This window comes from Pseudophryne corroboree, unplaced genomic scaffold (assembly GCF_028390025.1).
Source record: "Pseudophryne corroboree isolate aPseCor3 unplaced genomic scaffold, aPseCor3.hap2 scaffold_706, whole genome shotgun sequence".
NCBI classification, from domain to species: domain Eukaryota; kingdom Metazoa; phylum Chordata; class Amphibia; order Anura; family Myobatrachidae; genus Pseudophryne; species Pseudophryne corroboree.
Genome location: NW_026970289.1, coordinates 243,387 through 258,885, shown reverse-complemented (window position 1 = coordinate 258,885; position 15,499 = coordinate 243,387). Strand labels below are relative to the sequence as shown.

Genomic DNA, 15,499 nt, shown 5'->3' with positions numbered 1-15,499 from the left:
TTGTGGACACACCCCTTCCCCACGAAGCCACGCCACTATGTATTTTTGCGCGCGCCTACGGCGCGCACTGCCCATGGGGTGGACTTGGATGGGATGGGGGGGGGGGGGGGGGCAAAGCATTTTGTTGCACCTGGGCCCACCGCTTGCTTGTTCCGCCACTGGTTAGTGTAATGTATAGAACAGTGTTGGCTGCAGTTGGAGTGATACTGAGTGCAGCATGCTATGTTGTGGAGCAGTTAGTGTAATGTATAGAGTAGTGTTGGCTGCAGTTGGAGTGATGCTGAGTGCAGCATGCTATGCTGTGGAGCAGTTAGTGTAATGTATAGAGCAGTGTTGGCTGCAGTTGGAGCGATGCTGAGTGCAGCGTGCTATGTTGTGGAGCAGTTAGTGTAATGTATAGAGCAGTGTTGGCTGCAGTTGGAGTGATGCTGAGTGCAGCATGCTATGTTGTGGAGCAGTTAGTGTAATGTATAGAGTAGTGTTGGCTGCAGTTGGAGTGATGCTGAGTGCAGCATGCTATGTTGTGGAGCAGTTAGTGTAATGTATAGAGCAGTGTTGGCTGCAGTTGGAGTGATGCTGAGTGCAGCATGCTATGCTGTGGAGCAGTTAGTGTAATGTATAGAGCAGTGTTGGCTGCAGTTGGAGTGATGCTGAGTGCAGCATGCTATGTTGTGGAGCAGTTAGTGTAATGTATAGAGTAGTGTTGGCTGCAGTTGGAGTGATGCTGAGTGCAGCATGCTATGTTGTGGAGCAGTTAGTGTAATGTATAGAGCAGTGTTGGCTGCAGTTGGAGTGATGCTAAGTGCAGCATGCTATGTTGTGGAGCAGTTAGTGTAATGTATAGAGCAGTGTTGGCTGCAGTTGGAGTGATGCTGAGTGCAGCATGCTCTGTTGTGGAGCAGTTAGTGTAATGTATAGAGTAGTGTTGGCTGCAGTTGGGGGTAGATACATTACATTGGAACAATGTCTGATACAAGTGCTGTTGTGTTTCTGGGGCAGATGTACTAAAACTTGGAGAGAGATAAATTGGAGAGAGATAAAGTACCAGCCAGAGGTGGGTACTCACTAGGACGACTCGCTAATGATGCAATGTTGTCAGTGACGGGACCCGGTGGTGCATACACACTTGCAGATGCTGGCAGTGATGAGCGACGGTCGGGGGATGATGTCCGTTGGACCTGAAGGACCTGCGGGAGCGCGCATCATCAGTGATATAGTGCATACACACTGGACGATATTGTGCCGACACATTGTGCCGATATCATCCTAGTGTACGCACCTTAACTGTCATTTTTTAATCACGGCCTGAGACATGGCAGTCAGGAGCTAATTGGCTGGGACTTTATCTCTCTCGCTACTGTATCAGTCTCCAAGACTTACTACATGTCCCCAGAGGTAATTATTTTATATACAGAATATCTGCCCGTATTTGCAGGAGAACCTGTCTCTCGCTGTTCAGCTGAATGACCTCCGAGAACACTCTCTCCAGCAGTCCGAGTACTGCACTCGTCTGGGATCTGCACTCTGCACATTGCTCTGGGGAGTCTCTAACAGAGATGAGACGGTGAGGAGTATTCTGACAATGGTGAGTATTGCAGTCTGTAGTGAGGAGGGCGGGTGACGGTCTGTAGTGAGGAGGGGGGGTGACGGTCTGTAGTGAGGAGGGGTGGTCACGGTCTGTAGTGAGGAGGGGTGGTCACGGTCTGTAGTGATGAAGGGGGGTCATGGTCTGTAGTGATGAGGGAGGGTCATGGTCTGTAGTGAGGAGGGGGGTGACGGTCTGTAGTGAGGAGGGGTGGTCACGGTCTGTAGTGAGGAGGGAGGGTCGCGGTCTGTAGTGAGGAGGGAGGGTCGCAGTCTGTAGTGAGGAGGGAAGGTCACGGTCTGTAATGAGGAGGGAGGGTCGCGGTCTGTAGTGAGGAGGGTCACGGTCTGTAGTGAGGAGGGAGGGTCACGGTCTGTAATGAGGAGGGAGGGTCGCGGTCTGTAGTGAGGAGGGTCGCGGTCTGTAGTGAGGAGGGAGGGTCACGGTCTGTAATGAGGAGGGAGGGTCACGGTCTGTAGTGAGGAGGGGTGGTCACGGTCTGTAGTGAGGAGGGAGGGTCGCGGTCTGTAGTGAGGAGGGAGGGTCACGGTCTGTAATGAGGAGGGAGGGTCGCGGTCTGTAGTGAGGAGGGAGGGTCGCAGTCTGTAGTGAGGAGGGAAGGTCACGGTCTGTAATGAGGAGGGAGGGTCGCGGTCTGTAGTGAGGAGGGTCACGGTCTGTAGTGAGGAGGGAGGGTCACGGTCTGTAATGAGGAGGGAGGGTCGCGGTCTGTAGTGAGGAGGGTCGCGGTCTGTAGTGAGGAGGGTCACGGTCTGTAGTGAGGAGGGAGGGTCACGGTCTGTAATGAGGAGGGAGGGTCGCAGTCTGTAGTGATGAGGGTCACGGTCTGTAGTGAGGAGGGGAGGGTCACGGTCTGTAGTGAGGAGGGAGGGTCACGGTCTGTAGTGAGGAGGGAGGGTCACGGTCTGTAGTGATGAGGGGGGGTCACGGTCTCTAGTGAGGAGGGGAGGGTCACGGTCTGTAGTGAGGAGGGGGGGTCACGGTCTCTAGTGAGGAGAGGGGTCACGGTCTGTAGTGAGGAGGGAGGGTCACGGTCTGTAGTGAGGAGGGAGGGTCACGGTCTGTAATGAGGAGGGAGGGTCGCGGTCTGTAGTGAGGAGGGTCACGGTCTGTAGTGAGGAGGGAGTGTCACGGTCTGTAATGAGGAGGAAGGGTCGCGGTCTGTAGTGAGGAGGGTCACGGTCTGTAGTGAGGAGGGAGGGTCACGGTCTGTAATGAGGAGGGAGGGTCACGGTCTGTAGTGAGGAGGGAGGGTCGCGGTCTGTAGTGAGGAGGGAGGGTCACGGTCTGTAATGAGGAGGGAGGGTCACGGTCTGTAATGAGGAGGGAGGGTCACGGTCTGTAATGAGGAGGGAGGGTCACGGTCTGTAATGAGGAGGGAGGGTCGCGGTCTGTAGTGAGGAGGGTCACGGTCTGAAGTGATGAGGGGGGGTCACGGTCTTTAGTGAGGAGGGAGGGTCACGGTCTTTAGTGAGGAGGGAGGGTCACGGTCTGTAGTGAGGAGGGAGGGTCACGGTCTGTAGTGAGGAGGGAGGGTCGCGGTCTGTAGTGAGGAGGGAGGGTCGCGGTCTGTAGTGAGGAGGGAGGGTCGCGGTCTGTAGTGAGGAGGGAGGGTCGCGGTCTGTAGTGAGGAGGGAGGGTCGCGGTCTGTAGTGAGGAGGGAGGGTCGCGGTCTGTAGTGAGGAGGGAGGGTCGCGGTCTGTAGTGAGGAGGGAGGGTCGCGGTCTGTAGTGAGGAGGGAGGGTCACGGTCTGTAATGAGGAGGGAGAGTCACGGTCTGTAATGAGGAGGGAGGGTCACGGTCTGTAATGAGGAGGGAGGGTCACGGTCTGTAATGAGGAGGGAGGGTCACGGTCTGTAATGAGGAGGGAGGGTCGCGGTCTGTAGTGAGGAGGGTCACGGTCTGTAGTGATGAGGGGGGGTCATGGTCTGTAATGAGGAGGGAGGGTCACGGTCTGTAGTGAGGAGGGAGGGTCACGGTCTGTAGTGAGGAGGGAGGGTCACGGTCTGTAGTGAGGAGGGAGGGTCGCGGTCTGTAGTGAGGAGGGAGGGTCACGGTCTGTAGTGAGGAGGGAGGGTCGTGGTCTGTAGTGAGGAGGGAGGGTCGCGGTCTGTAGTGAGGAGGGGAGGGTCACGGTCTCTAGTGATGAGGGAGGGTCACAGTCTGTAGTGAGGAGGGGAGGGTCACGGTCTGTAATGAGGAGGGAGGGTCACGGTCTGTAATGAGGAGGGAGGGTCACGGTCTGTAGTGAGGAGGGTCATGGTCTGTAATGAGGAGGGAGGGTCACGGTCTGTAGTGATGAGGGGGGGTCATTGTCTGTAATGAGGAGGGAGGGTCACGGTGTGTAGTGAGGAGGGACGGTCACGGTCTGTAGTGAGGAGGGAGGGTCACGGTCTGTAGTGAGGAGGGAGGGTCACGGTCTGTAGTGAGGAGGGAGGGTCGCGGTCTGTAGTGAGGAGGGAGGGTCGCGGTCTGTAGTGAGGAGGGAGGGTCACGGTCTGTAGTGAGGAGGGAGGGTCACGGTCTGTAGTGAGGAGGGAGGGTCACGGTCTGTAGTGAGGAGGGAGGGTCACGGTCTGTAATGAGGAGGGAGGGTCACGGTCTGTAGTGATGAGGGAGGGTCACGGTCTGTAGTGATGAGGGGGGGTCATGGTCTGTAATGAGGAGGGAGGGTCACGGTCTGTAGTGAGGAGGGAGGGTCATGGTCTGTAGTGAGGAGGGAGGATCACGGTCTGTAGTGAGGAGGGAGGGTCGTGGTCTGTAGTGAGGAGGGAGGGTCGTGGTCTGTAGTGAGGAGGGAGGGTCGCGGTCTGTAGTGAGGAGGGAGGGTCACGGTCTGTAATGAGGAGGGGAGGGTCACGGTCTGTAGTGAGGAGGGAGGGTCGCGGTCTCTAGTGATGAGGGAGGGTCACAGTCTGTAGTGAGGAGGGGAGGGTCACGGTCTGTAATGAGGAGGGAGGGTCATGGTCTGTAATGAGGAGGGAGGGTCACGGTCTGTAGTGAGGAGGGTCATGGTCTGTAATGAGAAGGGAGGGTCACGGTCTGTAGTGATGAGGGGGGGTCACGGTCTGTAATGAGGGAGGGTCACGGTCTGTAGTGAGGAGGGAGGGTCACGGTCTGTAGTGAGGAGGGAGGGTCACGGTCTGTAGTGAGGAGGGGAGGGTCACTGTCTGTAGTGAGGAGGGGAGGGTCACATTCTGTAGTGAGGAGGGGAGGGTCACGGTCTGTAGTGAGGAGGGGAGGGTCACTGTCTGTAGTGAGGAGGGGAGGGTCACGGTCTGTAGTGAGGAGGGGAGGGTCACGGTCTATAGTGAGGAGGGGAGGGTCACGGTCTGTAGTGAGGAGGGGAGGGTCACGGTCTGTAGTGAGGAGGGGGGGGTCACGGTCTGTAGTGAGGAGGGGAGGGTCACGGTCTGTAGTGAGGAGGGGAGGGTCACGGTCTGTAGTGAGGAGGGAGGGTCACGGTCTGTAGTGAGGAGGGAGGGTCACGGTCTGTAGTGAGGAGGGTCGGTCACGGTCTGTAGTGAGGAGGGAGGGTCACGGTCTGTAGTGAGGAGGGAGGGTCACGGTCTGTAGTGAGGAGGGAGGGTCACGGTCTGTAGTGAGGAGGGAGGGTCGCGGTCTGTAGTGAGGAGGGAGGGTCGCGGTCTGTAGTGAGGAGGGAGGGTCGCGGTCTGTAGTGTGGAGGGAGGGTCACGGTCTGTAGTGAGGAGGGAGGGTCACGGTATGTAGTGAGGAGGGGAGGGTCACGGTCTGTAGTGAGGAGGGGAGGGTCACGGTCTGTAGTGAGGAGGGGAGGGTCACGGTCTGTAGTGAGGAGGGGAGGGTCACGGTCTATAGTGAGGAGGGGAGGGTCACGGTCTGTAGTGAGGAGGGGAGGGTCACGGTCTGTAGTGAGGAGGGGGGGTCACGGTCTGTAGTGACGAGGGGAGGGTCACGGTCTGTAGTGAGGAGGGGAGGGTCACGGTCTGTAGTGAGGAGGGTCGGTCACGGTCTGTAGTGAGGAGGGTCGGTCACGGTCTGTAGTGAGGAGGGTCGGTCACGGTCTGTAGTGACGAGGGAGGGTCACGGTCTGTAGTGAGGAGGGAGGGTCACGGTCTGTAGGGAGGAGGGAGGGTCACGGTCTGTAGTGAGGAGGGGAGGGTCACGGTATGTAGTGAGGAGGGGAGGGTCACGGTCTGTAGTGAGGAGGGGAGGGTCACGGTCTGTAATGAGGAGGGAGGTTCATGGTCTGTAATGAGGGAGGGTCACGGTCTGTAGTGAGGAGGGTCAAGGTCTGTAATGAGGAGGGAGGGTCACGGTCTGTAGTGATGAGGGGGGGTCATGGTCTGTAATGAGGAGGGAGGGTCACGGTCTGTAGTGAGGAGGGATGGTCACGGTCTGTAGTGAGGAGGGAGGGTCGCGGTCTGTAGTGAGGAGGGAGGGTCGCGGTCTGTAGTGAGGAGGGAGGGTCACGGTCTGTAGTGAGGAGGGAGGGTCGTGGTCTGTAGTGAGGAGGGAGGGTCGCGGTCTGTAGTGAGGAGGGGAGGGTCACGGTCTCTAGTGATGAGGGAGGGTCACAGTCTGTAGTGAGGAGGGGAGGGTCACGGTCTGTAATGAGGAGGGAGGGTCATGGTCTGTAATGAGGAGGGAGGGTCACGGTCTGTAGTGAGGAGGGTCATGGTCTGTAATGAGGAGGGAGGGTCACGGTCTGTAGTGATGAGGGGGGGTCATGGTCTGTAATGAGGAGGGAGGGTCACGGTGTGTAGTGAGGAGGGAGGGTCACGGTCTGTAGTGAGGAGGGAGGGTCACGGTCTGTAGTGAGGAGGGAGGGTCACGGTCTGTAGTGAGGAGGGAGGGTCGCGGTCTGTAGTGAGGAGGGAGGGTCGCGGTCTGTAGTGAGGAGGGAGGGTCACGGTCTGTAGTGAGGAGGGAGGGTCACGGTCTGTAGTGAGGAGGGAGGGTCACGGTCTGTAGTGAGGAGGGAGGGTCACGGTCTGTAATGAGGAGGGAGGGTCACGGTCTGTAGTGATGAGGGAGGGTCACGGTCTGTAGTGATGAGGGGGGGTCATGGTCTGTAATGAGGAGGGAGGGTCACGGTCTGTAGTGAGGAGGGAGGGTCACGGTCTGTAGTGAGGAGGGAGGGTCATGGTCTGTAGTGAGGAGGGAGGGTCGTGGTCTGTAGTGAGGAGGGAGGGTCGTGGTCTGTAGTGAGGAGGGAGGTTCGCGGTCTGTAGTGAGGAGGGAGGGTCACGGTCTGTAGTGAGGAGGGGAGGGTCACGGTCTGTAGTGAGGAGGGAGGGTCGCGGTCTCTAGTGATGAGGGAGGGTCACAGTCTGTAGTGAGGAGGGGAGGGTCACGGTCTGTAATGAGGAGGGAGGGTCATGGTCTGTAATGAGGAGGTAGGGTCACGGTCTGTAGTGAGGAGGGTCATGGTCTGTAATGAGAAGGGAGGGTCACGGTCTGTAGTGATGAGGGGGGGTCACGGTCTGTAATGAAGAGGGAGGGTCACGGTCTGTAGTGAGGAGGGAGGGTCACGGTCTGTAGTGAGGAGGGAGGGTCACGGTCTGTAGTGAGGAGGGGAGGGTCACTGTCTGTAGTGAGGAGGGGAGGGTCACGGTCTGTAGTGAGGAGGGGAGGGTCACGGTCTGTAGTGAGGAGGGGAGGGTCACTGTCTGTAGTGAGGAGGGGAGGGTCACGGTCTGTAGTGAGGAGGGGAGGGTCACGGTCTATAGTGAGGAGGGGAGGGTCACGGTCTGTAGTGAGGAGGGGAGGGTCACGGTCTGTAGTGAGGAGTTGGGGTCACGGTCTGTAGTGAGGAGGGGAGGGTCACGGTCTGTAGTGAGGAGGGGAGGGTCACGGTCTGTAGTGAGGAGGGAGGGTCACGGTCTGTAGTGAGGAGGGAGGGTCACGTTCTGTAGTGAGGAGGGTCGGTCACGGTCTGTAGTGAGGAGGGAGGGTCACGGTCTGTAGTGAGGAGGGAGGGTCACGGTCTGTAGTGAGGAGGGGAGGGTCACGGTCTGTAGTAAGGAGGGGAGGGTCACGGTCTATAGTGAGGAGGGGAGGGTCACGGTCTGTAGTGAGGAGGGGAGGGTCACGGTCTGTAGTGAGGAGGGGGGGTCACGGTCTGTAGTGAGGAGGGGAGGGTCACGGTCTGTAGTGAGGAGGGTCGGTCACGGTCTGTAGTGAGGAGGGTCGGTCACGGTCTGTAGTGAGGAGGGTCGGTCACGGTCTGTAGTGACGAGGGAGGGTCACGGTCTGTAGTGAGGAGGGTCACGGTCTGTAGTGAGGAGGGAGGGTCACAGTCTGTAGTGAGGAGGGTCACGGTCTGTAGTGAGGAGGGTCACGGTCTGTAGTGAGGAGGGAGGGTCACAGTCTGTAGTGAGGAGGGAGGGTCAGGGGTCACGGTCTGTAGTGAGGAGGGGAGGGTCACGGTCTGTAGTGATGAAGGGGGTCACGGTCTGTAGTGAGGAGGGGAGGGTCACGGTCTGTAGTGATGAGGGGGGGTCACGGTCTGTAGTGAGGAGGGGAGGGTCACGGTCTGTAGTGATGAGGGGGGGTCACGGTCTGTAGTGATGAGGGGGGGTCACGGTCTGTAGTGAGGAGGGGAGGGTCACGGTCTGTAGTGATGAGGGGGGGTCACGGTCTGTAGTGAGGAGGGAGGGTCACGGTCTGTAGTATGGAGGGGGTCACGGTCTGTAGTGAGGAGGGAGGGTCACGGTCTGTAGTGTGGAGGGAGGGTCACGGTCTGTAGTGTGGAGGGAGGGTCACGGTCTGCAGTGATGAGGGAGGGTCACGGTCTGTAGTGATTAGGGAGGGTCACGGTCTGTAGTGAGGAGGGAGGGTCACGGTCTGTAGTGATGAGGGAGGGTCATGGTCTGTAGTGATGAGGGGGGGTCACGGTCTGTAGTGAGGAGGGAGGGTCACGGTCTGTAGTGAGGAGGGTCGGTCACGGTCTGTAGTGAGGAGGGAGGGTCACGGTCTGTAGTGAGGAGGGAGGGTCACGGTCTGTAGTGAGGAGGGAGGGTCACGGTCTGTAGTGAGGAGGGGAGGGTCACGGTCTGTAGTGAGGAGGGGAGGGTCCCGGTCTGTAGTGAGGAGGGGAGGGTCACGGTCTGTAGTGAGGAGGGGAGGGTCACGGTCTGTAGTGAGGAGGGTCACGGTCTGTAGTGATGAGGGAGGGTCACGGTCTGTAGTGAGGAGGGAGGGTCACGGTCTGTAGTGATGAGGGAGGGTGACGGTCTGTAGTGAGGAGGGTCGGTCACGGTCTGTAATGAGGAGGGAGGGTCACGGTCTGTAGTGATGAGGGAGGGTGACGGTCTGTAGTGAGGAGGGTCGGTCACGGTCTGTAGTGAGGAGGGAGGGTTACGGTCTGTAGTGAGGAGGTAGGGTCACGGTCTGTAGTGAGGAGGGGAGGGTCACGGTCTGTAGTGAGGAGGGGAGGGTCACGGTCTGTAGTGAGGAGGGGAGGGTCACGGTCTGTGGTGAGGAGGTTCACGGTCTGTAGTGAGGAGGGTTACGGTCTGTAGTGAGGAGGGAGGGTCACGGTCTGTAGTGTGGAGGGAGGGTCAGGGGTCACGGTATGTAGTGATGAGGGGGGGGGTCACGGTCTGTAGTGAGGAGGGTCACGGTCTGTAGTGAGGAGGGAGGGTCACGGTCTGTAGTGAGGAGGGGGGGTCACGGTCTGTAGTGAGGAGGGAGGGTCACGGTCTGTAGTGAGGAGGGTCACGGTCTGTAGTGAGGAGGGTCACGGTCTGTAGTGAGGAGGGAGGGTCAGGGGTCACGGTCTGTAGTGAGAAGGGAGGGTCACGGTCTGTAGTGATGAGGGGGGGTCACCGTCTGTAGTGAGGAGGGAGGGTCAGGGGTCACGGTCTGTAGTGAGGAGGGTCACGGTCTGTAGTGAGGAGGGAGGGTCAGGGGTCACGGTCTGTAGTGAGGAGGGGAGGGTCACGGACTGTAGTGATGAGGGGGGGTCACCGTCTGTAGTGAGGAGGGAGGGTCAGGGGTCACGGTCTGTAGTGAGGAGGGAGGGTCACGGTCTGTAGTGATGAAGGGGCTCACGGTCTGTAGTGAGGAGGGGAGGGTCACGGTCTGTAGTGATGAGGGGGGGTCACGGTCTGTAGTGAGGAGGGGAGGGTCACGGTCTGTAGTGATGAGCGGGGGTCACGGTCTGTAGTGAGGCGGGGAGGGTCACGGTTTGTAGTGATGAGGGGGGGTCACGGTCTGTAGTGAGGAGGGAGGGTCATGGTCTGTAATGAGGAGGGAGGGTCACGGTCTGTAGTGAGGAGGGTCATGGTCTGTAATGAGGAGGGAGGGTCACGGTCTGTAGTGATGAGGGGGGGTCATGGTCTGTAATGAGGAGGGAGGGTCACGGTCTGTAGTGAGGAGGGAGGGTCGCGGTCTGTAGTGAGGAGGGAGGGTCGCGGTCTGTAGTGAGGAGGGAGGGTCGCGGTGTGTAGTGAGGAGGGAGGGTCGCGGTCTGTAGTGAGGAGGGAGGGTCGCGGTCTGTAGTGAGGAGGGAGGGTCGCGGTCTGTAGTGAGGAGGGAGGGTCACGGTCTGTAGTGAGGAGGGAGGGTCACGGTCTGTAGTGAGGAGGGAGGGTCACGGTCTGTAGTGAGGAGGGGAGTGTCACTGTCTGTAGTGAGGAGGGGAGGGTCACTGTCTGTAGTGAGGAGGGGAGGGTCACGGTCTGTAGTGAGGAGGGGAGGGTCACGGTCTGTAGTGAGGAGGGAGGGTCACGGTCTGTAGTGAGGAGGGGAGGGTCACGGTCTGTAGTGAGGAGGGGAGGGTCACGGTCTGTAGTGAGGAGGGGAGGGTCACGGTCTGTAGTGATGAGGGAGGGTCACGGTCTGTAGTGAGGAGGGAGGGTCACGGCCTGTAGTGAGGAGGGGAGGGTCACGGTCTGTAGTGAGGAGGGGGGGTCACGGTCTGTAGTGAGGAGGGGAGGGTCACGGTCTGTAGTGAGGAGGGTCACGGTCTGTAGTGAGGAGGGGAGCGTCATGGTCTGTGGTGAGGAGGGGATGGTCACGGTCTGTAGTGAGGAGGGGAGGGTCACAGTCTGTAGTGAGGAGGGTCACGGTCTGTAGTGAGGAGGGAGGGTCACGGTTTGTAGTGAGGAGGGAGGGTCAGGGGTCACGGTCTGTAGTGATGAGGGGGGGTCACGGTCTGTAGTGAGGAGGGTCACGGTCTGTAGTGAGGAGGGAGGGTCACAGTCTGTAGTGAGGAGGGTCACGGTCTGTAGTGAGGAGGGTCACGGTCTGTAGAGAGGAGGGAGGGTCACAGTCTGTAGTGAGGAGGGAGGGTCAGGGGTCACGGTCTGTAGTGAGGAGGGGAGGGTCACGGTCTGTAGTGATGAAGGGGGTCACGGTCTGTAGTGAGGAGGGGAGGGTCACGGTCTGTAATGATGAGGGGGGGTCACGGTCTGTAGTGAGGAGGGGAGGGTCACGGTCTGTAGTGATGAGGGGGGGTCACGGTCTGTAGTGATGAGGGGGGTCACGGTCTGTAGTGAGGAGGGGAGGGTCACGGTCTGTAGTGAGGAGGGGGGGTCACGGTCTGTATTGAGGAGGGAGGGTCACGGTCTGTAGTGTGGAGGGAGGGTCACGGTCTGCAGTGATGAGGGAGAGTCACGGTCTGTAGTGATGAGGGAGGGTCACGGTCTGTAGTGAGGAGGGAGGGTCACGGTCTGTAGTGATGAGGGAGGGTCACGGTCTGTAGTGAGGAGGGTCGGTCACGGTCTGTAGTGAGGAGGGAGGGTCACGGTCTGTAGTGAGGAGGGAGGGTCACGGTCTGTAGTGAGGAGGGGAGGGTCACGGTCTGTAGTGAGGAGGGGAGGGTCACGGTCTGTAGTGAGGAGGGGAGGGTCACGGTCTAGTGAGGAGGGGAGGGTCACGGTCTGTAGTGAGGAGGGTCACGGTCTGTAGTGATGAGGGAGGGTCACGGTCTGTAGTGAGGAGGGAGGGTCACGGTCTGTAGTGAGGAGGGTCGGTCACGGTCTGTAGTGAGGAGGGAGGGTCACGGTCTGTAGTGATGAGGGAGGGTGACGGTCTGTAGTGAGGAGGGTCGGTCACGGTCTGTAGTGAGGAGGGAGGGTCACGGTCTGTAGTGAGGAGGTAGGGTCACGGTCTGTAGTGAGGAGGGGAGGGTCACGGCCTGTAGTGAGGAGGGGAGGGTCACGGCCTGTAGTGAGGAGGGGAGGGTCACGGTCTGTAGTGAGGAGGGGAGGGTCACGGTCTGTAGTGAGGAGGGGAGGGTCACGGTCTGTGGTGAGGAGGGTCACGGTCTGTAGTGAGGAGGGTTACGGTCTGTAGTGAGGAGGGAGGGTCACGGTCTGTAGTGAGGAGGGAGGGTCAGGGGTCACGGTATGTATTGATGAGGGGGGGTCACGGTCTGTAGTGAGGAGGGAGGGTCACGGTCTGTAGTGATGAGGGAGGGTCACGGTCTGTAGTGAGGAGGGAGGGTCACGGTCTGTAGTGATGAGGGAGGGTCACGGTCTGTAGTGAGGAGGGTCGGTCACGGTCTGTAGTGAGGAGGGAGGGTCACGGTCTGTAGTGAGGAGGGAGGGTCAGGGGTCACGGTCTGTAGTGAGGAGGGAGGGTCACGGTCTGTAGTGAGGAGGGTCACGGTCTGTAGTGAGGAGGGTCACGGTCTGTAGTGAGGAGGGAGGGTCACAGTCTGTAGTGAGGAGGGAGGGTCAGGGGTCACGGTCTGTAGTGAGGAGGGAGGGTCACGGTCTGTAGTGATGAGGGGGGTCACGGTCTGTGGTGAGGAGGTTCACGGTCTGTAGTGAGGAGGGTTACGGTCTGTAGTGAGGAGGGAGGGTCACGGTCTGTAGTGATGAGGGAGGGTGACGGTCTGTAGTGAGGAGGGTCGGTCACGGTCTGTAGTGAGGAGGGAGGGTCACGGTCTGTAGTGATGAGGGAGGGTGACGGTCTGTAGTGAGGAGGGTCGGTCACGGTCTGTAGTGAGGAGGGAGGGTTACGGTCTGTAGTGAGGAGGTAGGGTCACGGTCTGTAGTGAGGAGGGGAGGGTCACGGCCTGTAGTGAGGAGGGGAGGGTCACGGTCTGTAGTGAGGAGGGGAGGGTCACGGTCTGTAGTGAGGAGGGAGGGTCACGGTCTGTAGTGAGGAGGGGAGGGTCACGGTCTGTAGTGAGGAGGGGAGGGTCACGGTCTGTAGTGAGGAGGGTTACGGTCTGTAGTGAGGAGGGAGGGTCAGGGGTCACGGTATGTAGTGATGAGGGGGGGGGTCACGGTCTGTAGTGAGGAGGGTCACGGTCTGTAGTGAGGAGGAAGGGTCATGGTCTGTAGTGAGGAGGGAGGGTCAGGGGTCACGGTCTGTAGTGAGGAGGGAGGGTCACGGTCTGTAGTGAGGAGGGTCACGGTCTGTAGTGAGGAGGGTCACGGTCTGTAGTGAGGAGGGAGGGTCAGGGGTCACGGTCTGTAGTGAGGAGGGAGGGTCACGGGCTGTAGTGATGAGGGGGGGTCACGGTCTGTAGTGAGGAGGGGAGGGTCACGGTCTGTAGTGATGAGGGGGGGTCACCGTCTGTAGTGAGGAGGGAGGGTCAGGGGTCACGGTCTGTAGTGAGGAGGGAGGGTCACGGTCTGTAGTGATGAAGGGGGTCACGGTCTGTAGTGAGGAGGGGAGGGTCACGGTCTGTAGTGATGAGGGGGGGTCACGGTCTGTAGTGAGGAGGGGAGGGTCACGGTCTGTAGTGATGAGCGGGGGTCACGGTCTGTAGTGAGGAGGGGAGGGTCACGGTTTGTAGTGATGAGGGGGGGTCACGGTCTGTAGTGAGGAGGGAGGGTCATGGTCTGTAATGAGGAGGGAGGGTCACGGTCTGTAGTGAGGAGGGTCATGGTCTGTAATGAGGAGGGAGGGTCACGGTCTGTAGTGGTGAGGGGGGGTCATGGTCTGTAATGAGGAGGGAGGGTCACGGTCTGTAGTGAGGAGGGAGGGTCGCGGTCTGTAAGGAGGAGGGAGGGTCGCGGTCTGTAGTGAGGAGGGAGGGTCGCGGTCTGTAGTGAGGAGGGAGGGTCGCGGTCTGTAGTGAGGAGGGAGGGTCGCGGTCTGTAGTGAGGAGGGAGGGTCGCGGTCTGTAGTGAGGAGGGGAGGGTCACGGTCTGTAGTGATGAGGGGGGGTCACGGTCTGTAGTGAGGAGGGAGGGTCAGGGGTCACAGTCTGTAGTGAGGAGGGAGGGTCACGGTCTGTAGTGATGAAGGGGGTCACGGTCTGTAGTGAGGAGGGGAGGGTCACGGTCTGTAGTGATGAGGGGGGGTCACGGTCTGTAGTGAGGAGGGGAGGGTCACGGTCTGTAGTGATGAGCGGGGGTCACGGTCTGTAGTGAGGAGGGGAGGGTCACGGTTTGTAGTGATGAGGGGGGGTCACGGTCTGTAGTGAGGAGGGAGGGTCATGGTCTGTAATGAGGAGGGAGGGTCACGGTCTGTAGTGAGGAGGGTCATGGTCTGTAATGAGGAGGGAGGGTCACGGTCTGTAGTGGTGAGGGGGGGTCATGGTCTGTAATGAGGAGGGAGGGTCACGGTCTGTAGTGAGGAGGGAGGGTCGCGGTCTGTAATGAGGAGGGAGGGTCGCGGTCTGTAGTGAGGAGGGAGGGTCGCGGTCTGTAGTGAGGAGGGAGGGTCGCGGTCTGTAGTGAGGAGGGAGGGTCGCGGTCTGTAGTGAGGAGGGAGGGTCGCGGTCTGTAGTGAGGAGGGAGGGTCGCGGTCTGTAGTGAGGAGGGAGGGTCACGGTCTGTAGTGAGGAGGGAGGGTCACGGTCTGTAGTGAGGAGGGAGGGTCACGGTCTGTAGTGAGGAGGGAGGGTCACGGTCTGTAGTGAGGAGGGGAGGGTCACTGTCTGTAGTGAGGAGGGGAGGGTCACGGTCTGTAGTGAGGAGGGAGGGTCACGGTCTGTAGTGAGGAGGGAGGGTCACGGTCTGTAGTGAGGAGGGGAGGGTCACGGTCTGTAGTGAGGAGGGGAGGGTCACGGTCTGTAGTGAGGAGGGGAGGGTCACGGTCTGTAGTGATGAGGGAGGGTCACTGTCTGTAGTGAGGAGGGAGGGTCACGGCCTGTAGTGAGGAGGGGAGGGTCACGGTCTGTAGTGAGGAGGGGGGGTCACGGTCTGTAGTGAGGAGGGGAGGGTCACGGTCTGTAGTGAGGAGGGTCACGGTCTGTAGTGAGGAGGGGAGCGTCATGGTCTGTGGTGAGGAGGGGAGGGTCACGGTCTGTAGTGAGGAGGGGAGGGTCACAGTCTGTAGTGAGGAGGGTCACGGTCTGTAGTGAGGAGGGAGGGTCACGGTTTGTAGTGAGGAGGGAGTGTCAGGGGTCACGGTCTGTAGTGATGAGGGGGGGTCACGGTCTGTAGTGAGGAGGGTCACGGTCTGTAGTGAGGAGGGAGGGTCACAGTCTGTAGTGAGGAGGGTCACGGTCTGTAGTGAGGAGGGTCACGGTCTGTAGAGAGGAGGGAGGGTCACAGTCTGTAGTGAGGAGGGAGGGTCAGGGGTCACGGTCTGTAGTGAGGAGGGGAGGGTCACGGTCTGTAGTGATGAAGGGGGTCACGGTCTGTAGTGAGGAGGGGAGGGTCACGGTCTGTAATGATGAGGGGGGGTCACGGTCTGTAGTGAGGAGGGGAGGGTCACGGTCTGTAGTGATGAGGGGGGGTCACGGTCTGTAGTGATGAGGGGGGGTCACGGTCTGTAGTGAGGAGGGGAGGGTCACGGTCTGTAGTGAGGAGGGGGGGTCACGGTCTGTATTGAGGAGGGAGGGTCACGGTCTGTAGTGTGGAGGGAGGGTCACGGTCTGTAGTGTGGAGGGAGGGTCACGGTCTGCAGTGATGAGGGAGGGTCACGGTCTGTAGTGATGAGGGAGGGTCACGGTCTGTAGTGAGGAGGGAGGGTCACGGTCTGTAGTGATGAGG

At 59.7% G+C, this 15,499-nt stretch overlaps 1 protein-coding gene across 1 annotated transcript in view; it reads left to right on the top strand.

Moving 5' to 3' along the window:
* The window catches only part of HSF2BP (heat shock transcription factor 2 binding protein), a gene marked incomplete at its 3' end in the record, with an annotated part of 311,991 nt that overhangs the window by 55,775 nt on the left and 240,717 nt on the right, over positions 1-15,499 (top strand). Inside the window, exon 3 of the mRNA XM_063954638.1 lies at positions 1,436-1,585. Coding sequence (XP_063810708.1) covers positions 1,436-1,585 — 150 coding nt within the window. The remainder of the gene's footprint in view (positions 1-1,435; positions 1,586-15,499) is intronic.